This window comes from Magallana gigas, chromosome 6 (genome assembly GCF_963853765.1).
Source record: "Magallana gigas chromosome 6, xbMagGiga1.1, whole genome shotgun sequence".
Taxonomy (NCBI): Eukaryota; Metazoa; Mollusca; class Bivalvia; order Ostreida; family Ostreidae; genus Magallana; species Magallana gigas.
This window is the reverse complement of record NC_088858.1, coordinates 18,850,517-18,878,445: the sequence shown is the minus strand read 5'-3', so window position 1 is coordinate 18,878,445 and position 27,929 is coordinate 18,850,517. Positions and strand designations below refer to the sequence as shown.

The window sequence follows — 27,929 nt, the reverse complement described above, 5'->3', positions numbered from 1 at the left end:
AATGGAAACATGCATGTATCAATTAGGCTATCTTATTAAAAATAAATTTTAATTTTCGCTGCTGATCATAAATTTGTAAACGGAACGTGCAAATTTAAGACGAAATGACAGCCTTTTCTTCGATCTAGAACATGTACATATAAATCACTTGAAATTCATTTATTTTATTAATTCAATTTTTTAAGGAATGTACACATATCATATAAGTGCATGTAAGCTTAAAAGCTGGAGAGTACATAGTCGTTTTTTAAAATTGTATTTGTTATATTAAGATGCGAAATCCACTCAAAGGCATTTTAAAAAATGTCCAACCATATGAAATATTTGAAAGGGTATACAAACACGTATTGTTTTTTAATGTGTGTGGGCAGCTTCATCAAAATCATCTTGACAAGCAAATAAAAAAGGGTGAATTCTCAAATTCATGAAAAAAAAAGCTAACTGTAATTTCAATTCAATTAGAACAAATTGTTAAAAAACAAATATTCAGCTACTTGAGATATATTGATAAAACTGCGAAAAAATGAAGATATTTGTAACGAAATGCACAAGTAGCTGACTACAAAAAGAGAGATATCTGAGTAATTGTGTGATCATATTATGTGGATGACTTGACAGAATGTTGATATTAGCATGTCTGACATATATCTTCAATCTATATATTCAGCTACTTGAGATATATTGACAAAACTGCCAAAAAATGAAGATATTTGTAACGAAATGCACAAGTAGCTAACTACATAAAGAGAGATATCTGAGTAATTGTGTGATCATATTATGTGGATGACTTGACAGAATGTTGATATTAGCATGTCTGGCATATATCTTCAATCTACATATTCAGCTACTTGAGATATATTGATAAAACCGCAAAAAATGAAGATATTTGTAACGAAATGCACAAGTAGCTGACTACATAAAAAGAAATATCTGAGTAATTGTGTGGTAATATTATGTGGATGACTTGACAGAATGTTGATATTAGCATGTCTGGCATATATCTTACATTTATATATTCAGCTACTTGAGATAAATTGATAAAACCGCAAAAATATGAAGATATTTGTAACGAAATGCACAAGTAGCTGACTACATAAATTGAGATATCTGAGTAATTGTGTCGTAATGTTATGTGGATGACTTGACAGAATGTTGATATTAGCATGTCTGACATATATCTTACATCTATATATTCAGCTACTTGAGATATATTCACAAATCCGCCAAGAAATGAAGATATTTGTAACGAAATGCACAAGTAGCTGACTACATAAAGAGAGATATCTGAGTAATTGTGTCGTAATATTATGTGGATGACTTGACAGAATGTTGATATTAGCATGTCTGACATATATCTTCAATCTATATATTTAGCTACTTGAGATATATTCACAAAACTGCCAAAAATGAAGATATTTATAACGAAATGCACAAGTAGCTGACTACATAAAGAGAGATATCTGAGTAATTGTGTGATCATATTATGTGGATGACTTGACAGAATGTTGATATTAGCATGTCTGGCATATATCTTCAATCTACATATTCAGCTACTTGAGATATATTGATAAAACCGCCAAAAAATGAAGATATTTGTAACGAAATACACAAGTAGCTGACTACATAAAAAGAGATATCTGAGTAATTGTGTCGTAATATTATGTGGATGACTTGACAGAATGTTGATATTAGCATGTCTGGCATATATCTTACATTTATATATTCAGCTACTTGAGATAAATTGATAAAACCGCAAAAATATGAAGATATTTGTAACGAAATGCACAAGTAGCTGACTACATAAAGAGAGATATCTGAGTAATTGTGTCGTAATGTTATGTGGATGACTTGACAGAATGTTGATATTAGCATGTCTGACATATATCTTACATCTATATATTCAGCTACTTGGGATATATTCACAAATCCGCCAAGAAATGAAGATATTTGTAACGAAATGCACAAGTAGCTGACTACATAAAGAGAGATATCTGAGTAATTGTGTCGTAATATTATGTGGATGACTTGACAGAATGTTGATATTAGCATGTCTGACATATATCTTCAATCTATATATTTAGCTACTTGAGATATATTCACAAAACTGCCAAAAATGAAGATATTTATAACGAAATGCACAAGTAGCTGACTACATAAAGAGAGATATCTGAATAATTGTGTCGTAATATTATGTGGATGACTTGACAGAATGTTGATATTAGCATGTCTGGCATATATCTTCAATCTATATATTCAGCTACTTGAGATATATTGATAAAACTGCGAAAAAATGAAGATATTTGTAACGAAATGCACAAGTAGCTGACTACAAAAAGAGAGATATCTGAGTAATTGTGTGATCATATTATGTGGATGACTTGACAGAATGTTGATATTAGCATGTCTGACATATATCTTCAATCTATATATTCAGCTACTTGAGATATATTGACAAAACTGCCAAAAAATGAAGATATTTGTAACGAAATGCACAAGTAGCTGACTACAAAAAAAGAGATATCTGAGTAATTGTGTCGTAATATTATGTGGATGACTTGACAGAATGTTGATATTAGCATGTCTGACATATATCTTCAATCTATATATTCAGCTACTTGAGATATATTGATAAAACTGCGAAAAAATGAAGATATTTGTAACGAAATGCACAAGTAGCTGACTACAAAAAGAGAGATATCTGAGTAATTGTGTGATCATATTATGTGGATGACTTGACAGAATGTTCATATTAGCATGTCTGACATATATCTTCAATCTATATATTCAGCTACTTGAGATATATTGACAAAACTGCCAAAAAATGAAGTTATTTGTAACGAAATGCACAAGTAGCTGACTACATAAAGAGAGATATCTGAGTAATAATGTCGTAATATTATGTGGATGACTTGACAGAATGTTGATATTAGCATGTCTGGCATATATCTTCAATCTATATATTCAGCTACTTGAGATATATTGATAAAACCGCCAAAAAATGAAGATATTTGTAACGAAATGCACAAGTAGCTGACTACATAAAAAGAGATATCTGAGTAATTGTGTGGTAATATTATGTGGATGACTTGACAGAATGTTGATATTAGCATGTCTGACATATATCTTACATTTATATATTCAGCTACTTGAGATATATTGATAAAACCGTAAAAAAATAAAGATATTTGTAACGAAATGCACAAGTAGCTGACTACATAAAGAGAGATATCTGAGTAATTGTGTCGTAATATTATGTGGATGACTTGACAGAATGTTAATATTAGCATGTCTGGCATATATCTTACATATATATATTTAGCTACTTGAGATATATTGACAAAACTGCCAAAAAATGATGATATTTATAACGAAATGCACAAGTAGCTGACTACATAAAGAGAGATATCTGAGTAATTGTGTGATCATATTATGTGGATGACTTGACAGAATGTTGATATTAGAAAGACTAGCATATATCTTCAATCTATATATACAGCTACTTTAGATATATAGACAAAACAGCAAAAAGATAAAGATATTTCTAACAAAATGCACAAGTAGCTGACTACATAAAGAGAGATATCTGAGTAATTGTGTCGTAATATTATGTGGATGACTTGACAGAATGTTAATATTAGCATGTCTGGCATATATCTTACATATATATATTTAGCTACTTGAGATATATTGACAAAACTGCCAAAAAATGATGATATTTATAACGAAATGCACAAGTAGCTGACTACATAAAGAGAGATATCTGAGTAATTGTGTGATCATATTATGTGGATGACTTGACAGAATGTTGATATTAGAAAGACTAGCATATATCTTCAATCTATATATACAGCTACTTTAGATATATAGACAAAACAGCAAAAAGATAAAGATATTTGTAACAAAATGCACAAGTAGCTGACTACATAAAGAGAGATATCTGAGTAATTGTGTCGTAATATTATGTGGATGACTTGACAGAATGTTGATATTAGCATGTCTGGCATATATCTTCAATCTATATATACAGCTACTTGAGATATATTGAAAAAACAGCCAAAAAATAAAGATATTTGTAACGAAACGCACAAGTGGCTGACTACATAAAGAGAGATATCTGAGTATTTGTGTGGTAATATTATGTGGATGAATCGGCAGAATGTTGATATTAGCAAGTCAGGCATATATCTTCAGTCTATATAAACAGCTACTTGAGATATATTGACAATTGACAGTGATATAGTGCAATGTACATCTTAAGAACAAAAATAGAAATCTTTGGTATGTGTTCTCCCATGGACAGTAAGAAGTATCTAGAAGCCAAGTTTCTTTAATCTCGTAGCCAGTTACTAGTAGCTAGCTTTTCTTACTTCTTGTAGCCAGTTACTAGTAGCCAGTTACTAGTAGCTAACTTTTATTTAATCTCGTAGCCAGTTACTAGTAGCTAGCTTTTCTTACTTCTCGTAGCCAGTTACTAGTAGCCAGTTACTAGTAGCTAACTTTACCTATCCCCCCGTAATTATTTTCTGGATCCGCGTATGAAAAAGTTTTGATGGAGAAAAGTGAAACTTTAAAATGTGGCTGTAAAATAATTGCAAGATTGACGAATTTTCCAGTTATGTATTCATAGGGAATATGGGCGGACTGGTGTGTGCGTATAGGGGAAGGGGGAGGGTGCAAGCATATAGAAAAGTCAGATAATGGTATTATAATTGCTGCTAAGTTAAGTAATGCGGTCCATGTGCAGGGTGTAGCTGCCACATGGCACTTGATGCACTTGCTTACAATTTTTTCAGAGACAAGAAAAAAGGATATTTACGAAATCAAGTAAAATCATTAATTAAACTAGATTTTAACCTGCGCACGCACATGTTGACCGAGTTAAATGAACAGAAATTTAAATTTAAAACAGAAGATAATTAAAGTAATGCCGAACTTGATTTTCCGGTATATTTATATAGAAGAATAGATTTATTTCATTTTCGTTCCTTGCCCAGTCGTTACAACACAAGTCTAATAACCGGAAGGCTAGGCTGTAGAATTTTGCGAACCATGATTTTTTCTGAATAGTTTGCAAATGCTTCATGTACCTTAATCAAAGCTGGAGAAAACACCAAGCCAAGCACTTCATTATTTAAACAATTCAGTCCTTTGAATAGTTCAATGGTGGCATTTCTCTGCCCCTTATGTGCATGTTATTTTTCTTTTAATTATGTCGACATGCAAGATAAAGATGTTGACTTGCAAGATAGTTATATCAACATTGACATGCAAGAAAACTGCAATTAAATAAGAGTTATAAAAAATCTCAAATATCGCCAACTTGTGACATCCAAGATGTTAGATACGCTACATATTGATGTCAACACGCAACTTATTTATGTTAACATGCAACTTCTTTATGTCGACATGCAACTTATTTATGTCGACATGCAACTTAGTTATGTTAACATGGAAGATAGATATGTTGACATGCAACTCATTTATGTTAACATGCAACTTCTTTATGTCGACATGCAACTTATTTATGTCGACATGCAACTTAGTTATGTTAACATGGAAGATAGATATGTTGACATGCAACTCATTTATGTTAACATGCAACTTCTTTATGTCGACATGCAACTTATTTATGTCGACATGCAACTTAGTTATGTAAACATGCAAGATAAATATGCTGACATGCAACTTATTTATGTTAACATGCAACTTCTTTATGTCGACATGCAACTTATTTATGTCGACATGCAACTTAGTTATGTTAACATGCAAGATAAATATGCTGACATGCAACTTATTTATGTTAACATGCAACTTCTTTATATTGACATACAACTTATAAGTTGCATGTCAACATATTTATCTCGCATGTAAACATAACTAAGTTGCATGTCAACATATTCATCTCGCATGTCAACATACGTAAGTTGCATGTTCACATAAATAAGTTGCATGTCGACATAAATAAGTTGCATGTCAGCATAATATCTTGCATGTTAACATAAATAAGTTGCACGTTGACATAAAAAGGTAGCATCTAGCATCTTGGATGTCACAGGTAGGCGACATTTGAGATTTTTTGAGATTTTGTATAATTCTTATCTGATTGCAATTTTCTTTCATGTCACCATAGTTATGTTGCATGTTGACATAATCATCTTGCATGGCAACATATTTATCTTGCATGTCGACATATTTTATAGAAAAATAACTTGCACACAAGGGGCAGAGATATGCCAACATAGTATGAGTTCACAGTAATGCGTTTTGATATTTTTTTTAATATTGTCCTGTGCATTTTTATAATCCTTTTTCGATACACTTTATACTTTTGTAAAAAATATGTTTACAATATGGCACTATCTTTATGGGAGATGTAAGACAAACGCAGGTAAGTGACGAAATGATAAAAGTACATTTTATTAGATTTTGACAAAATAAACAAAACAATTTATCTTGTAAACATCATACATGTAATCAATTTATTAAAATAAAATAGATCGCTGAGAAACAATAATGTTTAATAGCATTTTTAAAGAAAAACAGGCAATCAACGCTAAAGATCAATAATTTCGGCGGTGCATTGAAATATGTTTTCTGTAATCTGAAAAAGTAACGATAATGTGGGCAGTGCTTCGAGGCGATTGCTTCAAGGGGAGACATAACCAAAGAGTGGGCACTGAATTTTACCAAAATTATGACAATTAAAGAATAAATAAATATTACAAGAATACAGTAATCGAATTCAACAAAGATACAGGTCAATCTCGAATTTTGATGAAGAAAACACGATCTATTAAAGTTTGTGTAGCTGACTCTGCGTGGTTTCAATTGTTTCAATACTTCGATATTTACACACAAAACCTGATCAGACGTTTTGTAGCATGCTGTTCTAGATGTCGGGGTATATTCCATGTTACATTAAAAAGTAATATTGATTTCATGAGAAATATTTTAACCTTTTTTCATAAAATTTTACTCCTAATGCACGCTAGTAATTTGTTATTTATATCGTAAACAAGCAAAGCCCTCAAAAAACGCCATTTTTTTTTTCATTTTTCTAGTGTGGCGGTAGAGAAATGGTTAGTTCACTATTTCGAAGCTATGTACCGGTATAGCATAAACTCAACGAGCATTTCATTTCGACACTCTAAGCTATGTCTACATAAACGGTGGTCTGTTTCGTCGGACGCCAGCATCAATTTCAACTTGTTTTGATTGTGTTCTGGCCTTTTGGAGAGGCGTTTTAACCCCCTTTTCGCGGTATAAAGCTTATCAAAAAACCGTTATGCCTTTATTCTCGTTATAACGCCCTTTTCGCGGTTTAACTCTTTTTTTCATTTTCCAGTTACATAAATGCAAGGACTTTCGTTTGTTATACACTGTCTGCATAACTGATGACAAAAATTTACTTTTTGACCTAACAAAAATTGTTTAATATTAATATAAACATTTTTAATATGAATTTTATTGCAAGATTTCCCTTCAAGCCCCCCCCCCCCCCCCGGGCTGCAGCGCTCATCTTTGAGGCAGATTATATTAATACATGTGATTTAAGCTTTCCTTTATTAGATACAATACAATCATTTTTACATCTAAATAACACATCCATATTATTTATCGCAGGAACATTTAAATGATATCCTTCATGCTTTTTTTTTTATATTATATGCTATTTGTTTTTGTGATACACATGTATTACAAAACCAGTTGGGGGTCTTTTTCTGATCCATAAAGTAATAGTACATGTAAGAAAATAAAAAAATAAACTCATTTGCTATAATTAATGCAATGCTTTCATATCAGTTAAATATCTCCTTCTTTCAAAATATATCCTGAGTAAGGCTCACTAAAAACGATGTAACACAAGGTAAAATATAACAGTGACAAATGTGACATCCAACAATGAACCCGTCAACTGAGACGTCTTATCTCCTGCGACTCTCGGCTACTGATGTTGATTTGAATCATCTTAGACAGTACCACCCTATGCCTGAAAAAAATCACCATACAAAAAACTGAGAATATATTTACAAATACAGGAAAAATATATCATAATACATCTTCAACCATTAAAGTGTTCAGAAATGATGTGTACTTACAAATCTCCGTTTACCCTCACCAGAATTGTGCCCCTGCTATTTTTTTCGTGAGCTTTTTGAATTTTATCATTTTCAGATTTTGGATAGTAAACCCAATTGCCTTGTTCATTTTTCCATTGCCACAAACAGTTATTGTCCTCATTATTCAAATCTGTATCCTCCCCACCCCCAGAAGCCTCGTCTTTATATTCAATTGCCCGGATTTCTCTCCTAGCTTCATCTGACGAGTCATTCATTTCTAACACGTTTTCAGAAGCCTTTATTACACTGTCACCAGTTTCAACCATTCCCCTGCCAATGCCGATTGTTATGGTCAGAGTACTGTTTCTCCCTTCTTTGCTGAAGCTTATTCCTATACCTGTATAGACATAAAATTACGCATGCTATTAATGGCAGAAAGTAAAATGATAATTTAAGCTCTTTTTTTTTAAATTACAATTACTACAAGTATCATTTTTTAATAATTAATTATGCATTCCAATTTAATGATTGTATCAACTGCAGCAAATAATCTTCTCAGCATTTTTGTGTGTTTACAATATTGTACTAAAGCTTTACTCGCCATCATTTGACACGACCTTCTTTGAATCATTTATCATTTTGTGCCAGCCTTTTTGTTGCTCTTCAATTCTTCTTCTAATGACTTCGTCAAATGGGTCACTGATTAGAAAATAACGACAAAAATTATTATAAAATAATAATTTATTAAGGTAATTTCACGTACGTATTGTGTAAATCATCGACTACCAAATTGAAACATCATATTTTCCATCATATCCAAATCTGTAGTTGCTTTTGTTACCATTAGGCCACCGTACCTGTGAAGAATGAATGAGAAAGAGGAGATAGAGAAAGAGTTAATTTTACATTAAGTTGACAGCTGTCAGGAAAGGAATATTTTTCTGTATGTTTCTGATGTTTTGTTTTTGTGAACTACGTAACTTATATAATCGCAAAATATTTCCCTTTCATATTTAACTGTTGCTGTAAAAATTTCAAATCCAAACAATTCGTTTCTGAAATGTTTTAATAAAGACATGTTTCAACAAAGGAATATATTTACAAGCTTGATGAAATTTTCTCAAACAGTGTTTTGCAATAATAAACTACGGACATTACATGGACAGTCTTGTCGTCTTTCACCCTATACACCGACCCAACATTATCCTCCCCACCATCTTGGTCAAACCACTTCCAGTCTGGACCTACGTTATATAACAGAAAAAATAAGCAACTACACGTATTTTACATAATTGAAGTAAAAACACTCAGAGTTCATTCCCTATGAATTAGGTATCGTTTATGAAATTGTAATATTAATTTTCAAATCCCAACCTCTTTGAACAAGACAGCCGACGGCAATCTTCTCTCTTTGTAGTAGAATTCTAGGTTCGTCACAGACGACAACATTTGATCTTCCAAGGTCACCATCCGTGTCAAAGTGATAGGGAAAAATCATGCTTGTATCCCACTCTATGGACAAGTTGAGATCTGAAACAATTTTACTTCACTTGTATTTTAAAAAAAAAAAATTAAAACAAAACTGATTAAGATAAATCATCACACATACATAAAAATAAATAATGGATTTAATGAAATATATGTGGAAAGTTAATCTAACAATTCTAAAAATAGTAGTACCTTAAAATAAATTATGATATTGGCATTTCTACATGGTGAAATCATTATTTTATGATTAATTGATAAAAACAATTCTAATTTTGAGCAGATTGTCGAATACAACAAAAGTACAATATGATAATAGAATTTTCAATTTTTTTAAAATCAACAATTTGGTGCTTTATAAAATATCTATGATTTATTGTATTTTTCTTGGCCTTTAACGAAGATACTACAATAGGAATATTCCTCTCAGCCATATTTCTGGTAATTAAAATGCTTTCTGACTGTTTTCAAACACCGGATAAGGAATATATTTTGTTGATTTAGAAACATCCACAGATAAAAATCATGAAAATATTTCCTTATTATTTTAATCAATGAATATATTGTACATACATGCATACTAGTACATGACACAGCATAAAACGTTAGAATTTCGCAACTTATGTACTTTAAATTAGAAATTTTAATTTAAAACATTTGACCAAAATATATCAGTGTTTTCTTTAGTTAGTGTTTTACTATTTTATTTAGGAATATACGTGAGCTATTTCTTGCGGCATAACGCACCAAAGTCGCTATATACATGTACAATGTGCTACCTAATTTGTTAACAATGATATCTAAAAAAGTAAAACATTCAAAGTTTGGCTTAGAAACGAATTTTAAATAATGTTTCTTATATATATATATATATATATATATATATATATATATATATATATATATATATATATATATATATAACAATCTGAATAGAACGCTAAATTTCTACTTAAGCCAGCCGCTTAATTATTTTTATCAGTAGTTTTCTAAAGATTTGTTAATTACTATGATTGCACGTTGCAAACCAAGTTTAGTATACTTTATTCATAGCTGAAATTTGTTGCTTAGGAGAACAGTATGGGGCCAATGAATTTTTAGCAAATTTATTGCTATGCATAAAGCTGCATGGCATGAAATTAAAATTACGCGTTATTCCTTTTTGATATCCGACGAGCTCCATTTAAAAAAAGCTTTTATTACCTTTTTGCTACACAATCGCGTTATAAGTGCAAGAGTACTAGTCATGCAATACGGTATTCTGTTTTTTTTAATAGCACGAAAACGTTACATTTATTATAGCGATTCGTAGAAACACGTTTTGAAAAAAAAATTCATAATTTGCTTCCGGTATACTGGAAAGGATCATCCGATGAGACATTCAACACAGGCTCACATGTTTCAAAAATCGTCGAAACAGAATCCGTTGTTTTTTACTGTGGTGACGTCGCAAATGTGCCAAACATTAACTGGAATGGATTGTACAGAGACTCGGTGTTTATTGACGATACCGAAAAAGAAATGTTCACAGGTTGTGACCTTCTTGGATTTTATTATTACCGCATTTACACAATATAATTAAAAAGTTCTTTAAAAACCAATATCAAAATGATTTTAGTTACTGCAATTAATGCAAGATACTCACCTCTATGGTTGTGTCCAACGACTGTTCCACACGTATTGGAGTCCTGGCCATTATATGGCCAGTTAGGAGCTCTCCGAACACGTGTTCCAATAGGTGGCAACTTAGGATTCCCTTCACTATGTAAATCTGTCTCAATTGTATCTCTTGAGTAACTGTTTATCTGGTACATATGTCTGTGTGTCAATATTTCATATATATCGTCCTGTACAAGAAAAAAGGAAAGCCTGGGCATATAAAAGGAGTCCTTTTAAACCTATAATTAGTCTAATGGCTTTACAATGATAACACTTCTTTTAGCATTATTTGAGCTATAACAACGCTTGTGTTCATTAAAATTATTTTAACCCATTCTTGAACGTCAAGAATATCAGAATTTACATTTTGCAATGATACAGCTTTCTATCCTCACTATGTGTTGCATATCTCAGTATCTTTTTTATAAAACCCCGATATTTCCAATAATAATGAAAGTTTAATACGGATATAAAATATTAAATAGAAACAACAAGGATAACATTTTTCACTCCATTAATGTACAAAAGGCCCATGGGTCACTTCACTCACTTGAGCAACAATAGCCAAAAGCATTGGGCTCCTTTTGTTGTTTCAGCTTTTGGTAATAAGATTGTAAAAATTCACACCCTCCCACTTTTGGCTGCATTTTACCCCGGGGACCGTGATTTATATCGACTTAAGTCTACACTCACTGAAGATGCTTCAATACGAGTATTTCTTCCTTACCAATTGTTTTCTGAAAAGAATTTTGAAGGTTTTAAAAGATTTTTTCTCTATATTCTTATTTTAAAAATCTCCCACTGCCACCTCAATTTACCCAAGTGGATTTAAACAAACTTGAATTTACTCTACCTTAGGATGCCCTAACAAGTTACAGTTTTTACAGACAAATTATTTTTTAGAGGAGCATTTTCAAAGATTTTTCTCAGTATATTCTTTTGTAGAAATTCGACCCTCTTATTGAGACTCCATCCTACCCCAGGGGATCACGATTTAAACAAATCTGAATCTACAATGTCTGATTGTTCTTCCACACAAGTTTCAGCTTTTCTGACTTAATGGTTTATGAGAGGATTTTTGAAAAATACCAACACATTTTTAATCATCTCTCCTTTAAAATGGGCGTGACACTTCATTTAAACAAACTTGAATTATCTTTACCAAACAATGCTTGGTGCTTAGTTTCGTTGAAATTGACTGAGTGATTTTGGAAAAGATGATAATTTAAAAAGTTTACGACGATGTTGACAACAGACAAAGATCAGAAAAGCTCAATTGACCCTTCGTGTCAATTGAGCTCAAACACCAATGATTTTCTCAAACACCAATGATTTTCTTCATTGTTAATAAATGAAACTGTCGATTGCTAGCATACCATTACATAAAAATAAGCAACTGGCAAATCTTTACATTTAATGCCAATCATCTGGAAACAATATCAAATTTAATCGTCACCAAAACAATAATATGCAATTCTGAATTATTTTAAAGAACATTTATCATTTTATTTAAAAAAATAAGTTGATATTTACCACATCCTTCTCAGTTATATATCGGGATCCTTCTAAAGCCTGTACTGCTGCTTTAACGTCATCAACAGAGTAACCTGTTGTTGGAATATTGCCAATTACTTCAGATGCGATTCCCTGGCAAAATGCAATCACTTATATTAGTGTAGCATAAATATGTATAAATTATTATTTATATTATAACTGAGTTGACGTATTGTGTTGAAAAGCGAATTTAGATTAGTCGTAAGATCGTGCGTCTTATAAAAAATAGTGATGACGTACTTGAAAACGTATCTTACCATATTTGATGAGTATTTTGTAAACTGTACCACTCCCTCTGGACTTAACAGTTTTCCAGTTTTAGATGAACATGCTAGGGATCCTAGAAAACACTTAAGAAAAAAAAACTTTCCAGTAATATTTCTACAAAATAAATTATGATTGATATTATTAAAACCTTTAAATTTCCTTTGTAAACATAACTCCAAATAACTTCAGCAAAAGAATGAGCAAAAATAGTTTTATCCCTGTTTGTACATTTTTCCTCATAATCTCTCTGTGTCTCTGTTATATACTTGTATACTGTTGTTTAACAGTTTTAAAGATGACACTTGATAAAAAGACCGTATCTTATTTAATATCCTAATAATTAGGGGAAAAAAATCCCCTACCATGTCTGGATTTGTACCAACTGGTATACAAACAATAGGATGTCGTGTTCCAATTTGTCCTGCCAAATGTACTATCTTTAGTTTCTGAAAGAAATATATTAAGGTATGGATAATTATTTAATGACTGGTAACAAGATAACAGTAGTCTGTCTGATACTTGTAGCATTTATAACTTAACAGTGAATTCAAATGAAAAAAAAGTCTTAATAGGTATAAATTATTTTTAAAAAGTGTTAGGCATCACGTTACACAAAATGTGTTCTACATATTCTCTCTTTATATGATATTGTCATGAAATAGGAAATACATTCTCATATTGTGATAACCTTTAATGAAAAAGATAATTTGGACGATTATTTTAAAGGGGCATGGTCACGATTTTATTCAAAAATTTGTTTTTTCCAATAGACAACCGAAATCTTCAAGTTATACAATGTAAGCAATACACAAAGCTCACAATTCTGGGCGCCTGTAAAGTGCGAAACGAAATCGAAACGAAACGAAACGAAATCAAACGAAAAGAAACGAAACAAATCGAAACGAAACGAAATCAATCGAAACGAAACGAAATCAAACGAAACGAAACCAAAAATCGAAACGAAACGAAACGGAATTTAGACAAAACTAATATCAATTTTGACTACATAAAAGTTAAAATAAATTCATTGAAATAAATTTTTGAACCATAAAATATAACTACCTGTATGTTTCAGATTGGCGCTGTAAATTTTTAAGCCGATTATCCGAAATTTGCAAAAATTATATAATTATGTAAATAAGTGATGTACATTCCTATACCTTTTAATGTTTCTAATTTGTTTCATTAAATGATTAAAAGATATTCAGACGTTTTGAGAGAAAGAGAGAGAGAGAGAGAGAGAGAGAGAGAGAGAGAGAGAGAGAGAGAGAGAAGCCTTAAAAGTTATCAGCGATATCACATAGCAAAGTATATACGCAAGTTTTGAAAGAGAGAGATAGAGATATGATGATGATACTGAAGGGGAAATTCTAACAACAATTTTCTTTCTATCGATTTGAAATATTGTAAAAATGAAACGATCGAATACAATGGGATTTATAGCATACTTGTTGGTTACCAGTTTCTGACATATAATAAGAAAGTATAGCATGAATTTGGACGTCGTAGTTTGACAAAATTAAAGTGCAATATAAAGAGTTTTTTTTTACGTGTTCTCTTTCTCTCCCTTTCACACGCAAACACAATGTATTTAAATCATTTTTATAATATTTCATATCGATATAAAAAAAAAATCGTGGAGTTGGAATGTCTCCGTAAATACTGTAACGCGCACTATATTTAGGGTGTACAATATTTGGCGGAATATAATTTTTCAACAAGTTAGCATGGATTTGATTAAGCGCATTTCTGAATTTACCTTTTTATCTACTTATATATTTTACATTTGGCAATGTACTTGATTTTGCGGACGCCAAAAACGCAAAATAGAATACATAGCCAAAGGGGTAAAGACAGTTTTAGAATACGTTTACAGTAAAATCATCTTTATATTGCAAGTTAATTTTGTCAAATTACGACGTCCAAATTCATGCTATACATATTACAACAATTCTTATTATTTTTTAGAAACTGGTAACCAACCAGTATGCTCTAAATCACATTGTATTCGATCGTTTCGTTTTTACAATATTTCAAATCGACAGAAAGAAAATTGATGTTACAATGTCCCCTTTAGTATCATCCTCATATCTCTATCTCTCTCTTTCTTTCTTTCTCTCTCCCAAACTTGCGTATATACTTTGCTATGTGATGTCGCTGATAAGTTTTAAGGCTTCTCTCTCTCTCTCTCTCTCTCTCTCTCTCTCTTTCTCTCAAAACGTCTGAATATCTTTTAATCATTTAATGAAACAAATTAGAAACATTAAAAGGTATAGGAATGTACATCACTTATTTACATAATTATATAATTTTTGCAAATTTCGGATAATCGGCTTAAAAATTTACAGCGCCAATCTGAAACATACAGGTAGTTATATTTTATGGTTCAAAAATTTATTTCAATGAATTTATTTTAACTTTTATGTAGTCAAAATTGATATTAGTTTTGTTTAAATTCCGTTTCGTTTCGTTTCGTTTCGATTTTTGATTTCGTTTCGTTTCGATTGATTTCGTTTCGTTTCGATTGATTTCGTTTCGTTTCGTCTGATTTCGTTTCGTTTCGATTTCGTTTCGCACTTTACAGGCGCCCCACAATTCTTTGTTATGTAAACAATGCTCATGTCATGTTTTTGATTACATTTGGATTGTTTAAAAGACAAATTCAGGTTTAGAGCTTAAATTAATGCAAGAAACGCTAAAAATTGTTTATGTTCAAAACATATTAGCAGATAGAAAAATTAGCTTTTAAAAATATCGTATATTAAACAAATGTAAAAAACAAATTAAAAACAAGTCTTATTTTCCTAACAAAAAATTGTGAGCTCTCTTTCTTGCTTAATATACCTCTTCGACTGACACTAAAATTTTGCTTGATCATTAAAATGCATTACTTGTATTGTAAACAATATAAGGACATAAAATTTGACTAAAATCGTCACCATGCCCTTTAAAACACGAAACATTTTGATAATTGTAACACTTCAAATACGATAAACACATTTTAAAGTCACATTTTTAATTTCATAAACTATCTGATTAAAATGTTTACATGCAACTTACTTCGTGTCTATTGTCTTCCATGTACATTACATCGTTCTTATCTGCTACTCTCCCCCTTGATATTATAACTACTTTTTCTCTTATACAGAAAGGCCCGATACTGCTTTGGTTAAGCACTGTTAAAAATTTAAAAGTGCAATGCAAATAAAAAAAACCAAAAAACAAAACAACAAAAAACCAACAAAACTAACAAACAAACAAACCCCCCCCCCCTAAAATAAACGAAAAAAAAAAAACCAAACTAAAAAACAAACATACCCCCCCCCCCCAAAAAAAAAAACAAAAAAAAAACAACAAACAAAAAAACCAAGCAAACAAACACAAAACAAAAAAAACCAACTCCGGGAAAATTCAGATTAACATCAGAAAGAATGAATCAAGTTAAAGTGAAATATACAGTTATTTAAGGTAGTACAAAACAGATAAGCTAAATTTTTCCTATAATTCAATTTTTCTGAAATTTTTATATAGTTTTTCTTTAGAGTGAAATCTTTTAATACGTATAATTTGAAAAAAATCCGACCACACAATTTTTGCCCACATCGCCCCAAACCTACCATTGGAATCTCCTTTCAGTGGAGTGTAAAATGAAATAGTCATTGTTATCATTTTCTATGCCATTAAGTTATTTTTCAAGATATTACAAATATATGTGCTGCTATTTAAACAGGAGACCTTCTTGTTACTTAAAGATACTGAAATAAATTCTAACTGGTAACGTAAGATAATTTTTCATGCGATATAATGTAAAACTAGTGCTTGTGAATACTCTTTTAAGACGAAAATTTGCAGCACTTAACGGTATTTAAAAAGAAAATGTATGATTCAAATTTGAATAAAATTTAACAGTATGATTGTCATGACCCTGTAATGAAAATATATCAAAATAAAGAAAATTTTACCATTGGTTTTAGATTAATTAAGGTTTAAGTATGTTTGACAGAGGTATAAATTGATAAAAATCCTAGATGAAGTCATCATATTTTACCTTTGACCTGTTGATATGACCTTGAAATTTGTTTGACATAAAGCCTAAACACTGGTGATGGTTGTGTCCAAATTTCAGGTCTTTACTATGAACAGAACACAAGTTACGCATTTTTAAATGATATAAGACTAAATTCCACAAAAATCATATGTACACCATCCAAATGTATGTTTCAAAATATTTAAAATACGTTGTATCCTAAGTTTATTTGGCCTTGAGTAAGTTATGGGTATGATTTATATTTTTCTCTTAAGACAATGGACTGAAATTAATTTTTGCATAATATTAAGTCATTATTTTTGTATTTGAGAAAATATTTCAAATGATAAATTTCAGGGGCGTTTCGTACTACCTTAAGTTATGATGTGATTGTGAAGTTACATGAACTAAAGATGAGGTGTATATTATTTTTCAAAGGTATAGCTTAACCATCATGTTCACCAAAACAAGAAGTGTATTCATTTTATTTTATGAGCTCTGTGTTCTTTTTTGAAATCTTATTGAAATTCAAATTAAATACCGGTAAGTTACAAAGAAATAGTTATTTATTCATTAAGTGCACAATTTAAATATTATAATACTTATGTATTTGTATACTATTTACTATTTAATGCTTGATTTTGTTTGCATGTATTGTTTGCATTGTATATATGTATTAAAAATTGTTTAAAAAAAGATCATTTAATTTGATTCCAATATTTAACCACCATGCAATGACAATTCATTTTAAGTATATTTATTTAATACGGTATTAGTTTATACACAATTTTGAAGTTTACAATACTACGAAAGCAAATAAGTGAATTGTAATGTCCAAACATTTAGAGCTGACTTCCGAGATTTTTTATTTATAACTTTACATACAAGCTTTTAACTGCGCACTCTCTGGTTGCCAATATTCTTACGCGTTAAGCTATGTCCAAGCTCTACGTCTGGTATCCTCTAATAGCAAACAGTACAGGCATGCTTTTCACTATCTGACCAAAATACTATATTAAAATATTATATAAACAGTGTAAATTATGGAAATGACCAAGGGTCAGGTAGTTTAAGCTAATGTAACGTTTGCAAATTCAGCGCACATGGTCAGAATCGATTCAGATGGGTTTTGTTGCAAAGTGCAAATACTCAATTGATTTATCAGAAACGTGACTTTTCTTCATTTATCTTTTATTTATTAACGATGCTATACAGGATTATCATTCTACTGGATTTTATGGGAGTGTGCTGCATATTCCATACCAAGTGTGATGGCAACTCGTTACAATGGAGGGGGGATACCTGCGGCAGCAGGCAGCGAAGAGCAGCTACAAAAAAGTCCCATATTGATTCATGAGAGGATCACAACACCCTCAATCAGCGTACGTGGGATTAAATGACAGCCGTCAATTGCCTGGGACATACGTGAAAACACAATATGGATACAGTCAGGAATCCTTGCCTACCTAGAGACAATTGCTTCAAAATGTGCATACGCGAAAGATGCAACAACTTACATTTTTGTCTGCGCTGCAAGAGAGAACACCCAAAATTTAGATGCTCAGAATTTAAAAAAGGGGGAAATAAAAGATTTCTATCCCGACACATTAATGCAAAAAAACTTGCTTTAATATTCCATTATTAGATAACTTACTTTCTAACTATCTCGATAAACAATTTGTCGAGTATTTGATAAGGGGGCTTAAGGAAGGATTTAACACTGGCAAAAAAGTTGAACAATCGAGTCTTTAGAGTGTAAAAATCTACTATCATCTAGAAGTCAACTTACATGTGCACTTTTACAGATAGAAGTCGATAAAGGTTTTATGATTTGGCCTTTCAGTAAAATACCTAAATTATAACCAAATTAAACCAACTGGTATAGCCGAAAATAGCTGAAAAATACTTTTGATTGTAGATTTATCTTCCATACATGAAGACAACGATTGTAAAAGTCTGAACAATCTAATTGATAAAGTGGAATTTTCTTTACAATATGTTACTATTGATAATGTAATGCTATCGCTATTATATAAAAAGGTCAGGGTAGCTGGTATGTAAAACCAACATCAGCGATGCGTTTAAGCTCGGCCAAATTCATCATTCGTTGTGACCGTGACCATTCCATGGAATCGCTTGGCAATGACAATATTACTTTTTCACGCGTTTAGTGTTCGGTAGTAGATCTAGTCCAAATATTTGACTCATTGTCAACCGCTTTTTGTTGGGTGTCACAAAATATTTCCAGTCGAGGAAAACATTTTAAATCAATTAGATGACTAAAACACACATCGGGTATATACAATTACATTTCGGATGCAATTTCTCGTTTTTTAGATGAACAAATTCCGTCACCTAGCACCTCATACAAAACAGGAACCAACGCCATGTGTGACACTCCAACAGCTGACATTGATATAATAGTAAGCAACGACGTTGACCGGTTGTGAGACGCAGTGGTAAGCGAGCAGACAGCAAAAACTAGACCATTGTCTGCAATTCGTAGCTTTGTGTAATAACATTACTTTTTTTTTTTTTACATGATCTTAGTAAAGACTTATTGATACAATTTGTTACATTCTGTCATTATACACCTCATCTGAGTTACAGTACAATTAAATTATATTTATCCCGAATAAAGTTTCATTTTCTTCTTATGTACAATTACTGCGAGGGTTGTTCGGAAATTATTGAGCCAACACAAATATTTCCCTTTCTAAGTGACGAATTTTTAGTAAAAATTGGCATAAACATTGAAGAAACCTAAACAATCTATTGAGCAAAGTGATATTACAAAAACAATTGATAATTTGTTTACGAAAGTACACAAAGAAGTCAGTGGTCCCCTGTAAAAACAAAGGAGATAAATATCAAATCTTTTTTTTTTTTTTTATACACAAACTGATTTCAACAGGTCTAATATTTATAAAGAGTGAATGTAAGAGACGTTTCACTGTTTTTGGGGAAAAAAATCGATTTGTATTCACACAAAAATCAAGAATGGAGAAAATATGTATCTGTTGCAATTTTGAAATGAAAACAAAAGATGAAATATTTTACTTCATTGATAGAATGATATTAAGTGTGTGTCATATGGCGTTTTTTGGTTTCAACAGTTGTGCAAATTTGAAAAAAAAAATGAAGGAAACAATTTTATCCTTATTGAAGATATTCATTTCTCAGAAAGCAAAAAAAAAAAAAACCCTTTCCAACGGATTGTGCAAATTTATCTTTCTGATATACTACCATTTCACCCAGTGCAATGTCTAAATGAATTCCTTAGTTAAAGAACAAGGAAAATTATGACAGTGTCGGTAAAACCCACCCTTTTTGTCGGTTATAGTGGTGGTATTTTAACCAGAGAATCATTTATAAATTTGTTAAAAAATTGCTGTCGATATCAAACTTAGATAACAGTAGGTACTCTGGGCATTCTTTTGGAATCGGCGCGCTATTTCTGCTGCAGCAGCAAGTATTGAAGATCATTTAATTCAGACACTAGGTCGATGGTCTTCAAACTGTTACACCAGATGCATTAGAACTACTTCGCAAGTTATAAAGGATGCAAAAAGGAAACTAAAAAAAAAACGCCCCGGAATTTTGTTTTGTTTTAGAGTTCGAGTTTTTTCCATGCATTTGTGTGTATTTCTATTATTGTGTTTATTATATACATCACTTACTCTTGGGGCTCTCTTAATCATCAAATGAGTATTACTAAACACTCGCTTAGCCTTTTAAAGCCCGAATTCAAATGTATTTAATGTATATTCAATGTATATTATATTTAAGATAAATTCGTGAAAAGTGTCTATTATCATAAATTAATTTGTGGTAGTTCGGTTTGAATTATAGCTAACCTGCCATGCTCCCCCAGGTGCTGTTTTTATCCTGCGGGGCTCTCATCCGGGAAAACGTTACAAATTTGGAATTCTGTTAATGTATTGACCGTTTATTAGTCAGCTCAAAACAAGCTGTGCTCTCCCCATGGTTTGTTTCGTTTTCATCCTGAGTCATTAGATCTGGCAGACCCTGCAGGGCTCTCCCGGTGCATTCTTGACATCGTTGTTTTAATCAAACTACCCAGACCCTACATGGCTCCATCAAGGATTCTCTGATATTGTTTGGGTTTGTTGAGTTTCCCCGAAAAGCCAATTTAGTTTATAGATAGACCATTTTGTTTTGTTCTTTGTATTAAAGTCGTATTTTTAAGGTCTTCCGTTTCCAACGGAAGACCTTATAGTGATTGTAATGTTTTTTATTAAGGTCTTCCGTTTCCAACGGAAGACCTTATAGAGATTGTAATGTTTTTTATTATTATTTTTTTCCCATTTTTTGTCCACAAGATATCTCAGAGATGGCTGGATCGATTTACTTCAAGTTTTCAGGAGTGATAGAAAATGATCGTATCTCGAGGCGTTTTTTTCATTTTTTCAAAATCGACTTCCTGTCGTCTGTTTCCTGTCCCGCGACAAAAAGCTTGTCACATCGAGATCTCAGAAACGATAAAGATTTGAACATCCAAACTTTGAGGGATGATAGACCTATAGTTGTAGATGTGTTTAAACACTTTTGTTTTGTTCGTCGTAACTTCCGGTCGTCACCGGAAGCTTTTCAAAAAATTTTGTTTTTACGTATTTAATTTATTTTCCATAGAATAAAAATATTAGTATAGATCCTAACAAATGTCATCTATGCAAGGTTAAATAAACAAAAAAGTTCTACTTCCGGTGAGATATCTCGATTATCTCAGGAAGCTTTTTTAAAACATATTTTGTACCCGCAAGTTCTCAGGTACTGTACGTGATCAAGACACAAAACTTTCACTAATCATAGACATTTGATTGAAGATGTGTTTAAACAGTTTCATTTTGTCGTCCGTCACTTCCGGTCCACAGCGGAAGAGTTCAAACAAATCAAACTGTTTATCCGTTAAACTGTTTTTGTTTTGATAGTTTTAGCTACTTTGGTGAATAATAATGAAAAATATGAAATTAAACAAGATATAAAAAATTTAAATTTCATTAAGCACTTCCGTTTGTCCGTTTCCTGTCCCGAGATAAAAAACCTTATATCGAAGAGATCTCAAAAACGGTAACGACGTCAACAACCAAACTTTGTAGGATTATAGACCTGTGTATGGATACGTGTTAACACTATTTTGTTTTGACCGGCGTAACTTCCGGTCGTCACAGGAAGTACACCAAATTCTGATTTTTAAAAAATATGTTGGTTATTTAGCATGGAAGTAACATTTTAGTTACAAAAATACAGGAGGTCATCCACACATGGTAAAAAAACCAAAAAAAGTTCTACTTCCGGTGAGACATCTCAAATATCTCAGATAGCCTTCTTTTAAAAAAAAAAACTACCCCCAAGATCTCAGAAACAGTGAGAGATCAAGACACAAAACTTGTATGGATAATGGACATTTGAATGAACATGTGTTGAACGGGTTCCATTTGGTCGTACGTCACTTCCGGTTTTCACTCGAAGTGTTCAAGCAATAAAAGATTTTTTGTTTTGTTTTAACATTAGAATTTTTTAACATTTTACTCAATGTGATGAACAATAACGTATCATAGGTAAATGTACTAAAATACGTATTTTCAATTTCTTAATCACTTCCGTTCGTTCGTTTCCGGTCCCGAGACAAAAACCTTTTCTCAACGAGATATTATAACTAACAAAAACTTGAACAACCAAACTTTGAGGAAAGACAAGGCAATGTATGAAGATATGATTACTATATTTTGTATGATCCGGCGTAACTTCCGGTCGTCACAGAAAGTACTCAAAAAATGACGTTTTGTCTTTTTGTTTTGTTTATTTCTTGGGAATTCCTTTACAGTATAAATTATATCCGTTTTTCTGTTTACAACAGAAATGGATCTTTTGTACAGATTTATATGTGAGGAACGGAAGACCTTTTTGTTGCTATAGCAACAAGAGTCTAGTTATTATTATTATTTTTTTCCCCTTTTTTGTCCACAAGATTTCTCAGAGATGGCTAAATATATTTTCTTGAAATTTTTGGGACTGATAGAAAATGATAATATCTCTAGGCGTTTTTTTCATTTTTACAAAATTCACTTCCTGTCGTCCGTTTCCTGTCCCGCTACAAAAAGCTATGGACAATGAGATCTCAGAAACGATAAAGACTTTAACCTCCAAACTTTGTGGGATGATAGACCTATAGTTGTAGATGTGTTTAAACTATTTTGTTTTGTTCGTCGTAACTTCCGGTCGTCACCGGAAGCTCTTCAAAAATTATGCTTTTACGCATTTAATATATTTCTGGGAGAATTGAAATAAAAGTATAAATGCATATATATTGCATCTTTCCGATGTTAACTAAACATAAAAATTCTACTTCCGGTGAGATATCTCAAATATCTCATGTAGCCTTTTTTAAAACAAATGTTTGAACCCCGAGATCTCAGAAACTGTAAGTGATCAAGACACGAAACTTACATGGATGATAGTCATTTGATAGATGATGTGTTTAACCGGTTTTTTTTTTGTCGACCGTCACTTCCGGTCCACACAGGAAGAGTTCAAACAATTCAAGTTTTTGAAAAGTTTAACCAGATTTCTCAGAGATGGCTGGATGGATTTTCTTGAAATTTTTAGGACTGATAAAGAACGAAAATATCTCTAGGTTTTTTTTTCATTTTTTCAAAATTCACTTCCTGTCGCCCGTTTCCTGTCCCGCGACAAAAAGCTATGGACAATGAGATCTCATAAACGATAAAGACTTGAAACTCCAAACTTTGAGGGATGATAGATCTATAGTTGTAGATGTGTTTAAACTATTTTGTTTTGTTCGTCGTAACTTCCGGTCGTCACCGGAAGCTCTTCAAAAATTATGCTTTTACGCATTTAATATATTTCTGGGAGAATTGAAATAAAAGTATAAATGCATATATATTGCATCTTTCCGATGTTAACTAAACATAAAAATTCTACTTCCGGTGAGATATCTCAAATATCTCATGTAGCCTTTTTTAAAACAAATGTTTGAACCCCGAGATCTCAGAAACTGTAAGTGATCAAGACACGAAACTTACATGGATGGTAGTCATTTGATAGAAGATGTGTTTAACCGGTTTTTTTTGTCGACCGTCACTTCCGGTCCACACAGGAAGAGTTCAAACAATTCAAGTTTTTGAAAAGTTTAACCAGATTTCTCAGAGATGGCTGGGTGGATTTTCTTGAATTTTTTAGGACTGATAAAGAACAAATATATCTTAAAGTTTTTTTTTCATTTTTTCAAAATTCACTTCCTGTCGCCCGTTTCCTGTCCCGCGACAAAAAGCTATGGACAATGAGATCTCAGAAACGATAAAGACTTGAACCTCCAAACTTAGAGGGATGATAGATCTATAGTTGTAGATGTGTTTAATCTTTTTTGTTTTGTTCGTCGTAACTTCCGGTCGTCACCGGAAGCACTTAAAAAATTATGTTTTTACGCATTTTATTTCTTTAACACAAAATTGAAACATAAGTATAAGCGCTTTCATATGTCATCTATCCGATGATTAATAAAAAAAAATTACTTCCGGTGAGATATCTCAAATATCTCTGGTACTCTTTTTAAAACAAATATTATTACAGCGAGATCTCAGAAACTGTAAGTGACCAAGACACAAAGCTTACATGGCTGGTAGACATTTGATAGAAGATGTGTTTAACCGCTCTCATTTTGTCAACCGTCACTTCCGGTCCACACCCGAAGAGTTCAAACAATTCAAGTTGGTTAAGAGTTTAACTGTTTTGTTTGACAATGTAAGACAAATTGATAGCCAATTAAGTCCTGTTGTGTAATGGTTAAGAAATAATAACTTTCATTTTCATCAAACACTTCCGTTTGTCCGTTTCCTGTCCCGAAACAAAAAACCTTGATTCCTAGAGATCTCAAAAACGGTGACGACTTGAATAATCAAACTTTGTGGGATGGTAGAAGTATGTATGTACATGTGTTTACACTATATTGTATTGTTCGGCGTAACTTCCGGTCGTCACCGGAAGCACTTCAAAAATTGGGGTTTTTTTTCAAATATTATTCATTTTACATAAAAAGAAAATATCAGTATATAATCTTACATATGTCATCTATATAATGTTAAATTAGCAAATAAATTTTACTTCCGGTGAGATATCTCAAATATATCTGTGTAACTTTCATTTTTACAAATTTGATGTCCGCGAGATTTTTGTCACTGTAAGTGATTCAGACACGAAGCTCTCATGATTAATAGAAATTTGATTGGGGATGTGTTTAATGGGTTTAATTCTGTCAACTTTAAGAACCGGCTCTTACCGAAAGGGTTCAAACAAATCATGTTTTTAACAAGTTAAACTGATTTTATTGGATGTTTCATCTAGCCTTATAAACAGTGATGTACGCTAAGCAAATGTACGAGAAATACAAGCTTTTGTTTTTATCAATCACTTCCGTTTGTCTGTTTCCGGTCCCGAGACAAAAACTATTGTTTCAAAGAGATCTTAGATTTGGCAGAGACGTGAACAACCAAACTCTGAGGAAGGATTAACTTATGATTGTACAAATGGTTATCATTTTTGTTTAGATCGGCGTTGCTTGCTGTCGTCACAGAAAGTACTTCAAAAATTGATTTCTTTTTCATTCTCGTTGTTTTACATGTAAGTAACGTCTGGATATATCATTCACAATAATTATCATATCCACTTTTTTTCTGTGTGAGAGAAGCAATGTCTTACAGTTAAATTGATACATGTATATCAAAACGGAAGACCTTTTTGTTGCTTTTGCAACAAGAGTCTAGTTTCATGTACATTTATTAGTTAATTAAGCAATAAAAAATTAAGTAATTTAAGTTTTATGTTGCTATGTAGATTCATATGCTGCCAAATGGTACCTGGTAATACAAATATCTATTAAATCTGGAAAGAAGTGTGAATAAATATTCTGTATTACCTGTAAACAAGACTTCTATGGCTAATTCCATTGCCTTCCTTAACTGTGATGGTCCCTCACAAACGATATCATCTACAATCAGTTTTTATTTGTAAAATAAACCCTTTTTAACAATAAAGCACATAACAAACGCAGAAATAAAAGGTATACATGTCGATTATTACCACTATGCAAGGAAAGATGAACGATTTAATGCCATGAGGACAATTTCAATCAAGTGTGCGAGACTGCTTTAAAACATGTAAAGACAGCATTTTTAAAAGTAGTGCATCAGCATGATGTAAGTTCGTTACTTTTATGTGAGTTTAAGCAAAGGAACTAAATCTGTTCAATGTTTATTAAGATATGACCCTCAAAAATCCAAGGAGAATAATATAAAATAAAGGACTTTTAAACGAAATTACACTTTTTGCAAAAATTTGCTATGATTAAAAAGCCAATTTATAGTTTGATATTTTACGAATATGTCATTTAACAAATTTTGAGTTAATTTACCTAGTAAGTGTAGAATGCTTTTGAAATCATTAGAGTAGAGTTGTAAAATCTTTGTTTCTTTTCCAAAACCAATGACAGCAACACTATGATCTACATTTGATTGGTTTGCGTATCCTAAAAATTAGAACCAATTTTCTGGATTAAACCATTACGCCTACAACTATTACATAATCAAGAAGAGTAACAAATTTGTGGTGTTATCAAAACGTTTGCTGACATCAAATCTATGTAAATTATATGTACACGTAATTACAATTATGTCATTGCACACTATTAATAAACACAAATGTTGACCTTGGATCATTGATAGAAAGGCCTCTTTCATTTGAGCAAAGCCTTCTCCTCTCATACTTCTTGATGTATCAAGAAGAAAAATGACGGGCACTCCTTTTATTGGTCCTTCCATTGCCAGATGGTTTTCTTGAGATAATTTGTAAAATTGGTTAATCAAACGAAGTTGTTGCTATGATTTATTATGAAGAATAACAATTTTAACACTGATGACACATTAAAATATAATTGACACCATAAACAGCAGATTATCCCCAAAATAAAAACCTTCTTTAGTTTTCTTTTCATATTATATGAAGTAACATATATACATACCTTTTATGAATCCTACTCAAAGCTATCATTTAATTTGAAAGGCACGTTTTTGTTGAAAAACGAATAAATTTGAAATGGAGATATTTCCTTGTGTTTTTGTGTCTAAAATTAAAATTGAAATACATGCAAAGTTGGCCGATATCCGGTATGCCAATCACTTGCTTAAACCTCATAAAACCAGATAAAATGCTTCATTCAAGCATTCTAGAATTACAGCTATCTTGTCCACAGTTCAACGCTTCACATATTCTAATGTTATATTTAGACGGCATCCGTATATATGAGTGCTTTAAATCACATTCCTTTTTTGAAACCTACTATGGTGGGTTTTTCCTTGCTTATTTATTATTTCATAATTCGTCATTTATTGATAGATTATAAAACTTTTTTACAATGGTTTGGCTAAGTAAAAATGCTTAGGTTTTAATTGTTTCAATCTTCACGAAATAAAATGTTCGATTTTATCGCTAAATAACTTCAAAAATGAGAAGCAAGAAAAATAGCAAATCCTACGTAAAAGAAATCATTTGTGCGTTAATTGATAAGCTAATCTATTCAATTCAATTAATCATATTTTACGGTCTGTTTCAGATGTATCATTAAATTTACATTGTCCATTGTCTATCTAAAGCCTCCGAAATCGGAGGACTCCGTCTGTAATGTGTTTTAAAGCAAATCTTATGAAAATTTACCAATTAAAGTGGCTCAATATTTGTTATATATTTAGCAAAATTATTAACCTCGTCTCTTAAAAAGAAGGAGACATAAAATCTAATGCATTTGCTTGGAAATATAACCTGGCATGTTTTTTGTCATTCTC

General features: G+C 31.6%; 1 protein-coding gene across 2 annotated transcripts; it reads right to left on the bottom strand.

Annotated features, from left to right (window-relative positions):
• Positions 1-6,393: 6,393 nt before the first annotated feature.
• LOC105344997 (uncharacterized) lies at positions 6,394-27,236 on the bottom strand. Of its 2 annotated transcripts, XM_034468592.2 has the most exons (15): positions 27,110-27,236; positions 26,798-26,923; positions 26,504-26,617; positions 26,009-26,080; positions 16,086-16,201; positions 13,388-13,471; positions 13,016-13,108; positions 12,738-12,851; positions 11,191-11,392; positions 9,435-9,590; positions 9,219-9,304; positions 8,847-8,917; positions 8,662-8,759; positions 8,100-8,457; positions 6,394-7,990 (listed from the first exon to the last, which is right to left on the bottom strand). In XM_034468592.2, exons 2-15 carry the CDS (start codon positions 26,907-26,909, stop codon positions 7,912-7,914), a joined length of 1,755 nt encoding a protein of 584 aa, XP_034324483.2. In that variant the 5' UTR covers positions 26,910-26,923; positions 27,110-27,236; the 3' UTR covers positions 6,394-7,911. The 2 variants fall into 2 exon arrangements, with proteins under 2 accessions (XP_034324483.2, XP_065944095.1); XM_066088023.1 differs by lacking the exon at positions 27,110-27,236 and having other exon boundaries at positions 26,798-27,042.
• Between the last annotated feature and the right edge of the window lie 693 nt (positions 27,237-27,929).

Coding starts and splice junctions, on each gene's coding strand:
- LOC105344997 (XM_034468592.2), bottom strand. CDS start 26,909: ATGGAAGGACCAATAAAAGGAGTGCCCGTCATTTTTCTTCTTGATACA. Junction 16,202..26,008: donor CATAGAAGTCTTGTTTACAG/GTAATACAGAAT, acceptor AATTTTTAACAG/TGCTTAACCAAAGCAGTATC. Junction 9,305..9,434: donor CGGCTGTCTTGTTCAAAGAG/GTTGGGATTTGA, acceptor TATATAACGTAG/GTCCAGACTGGAAGTGGTTT.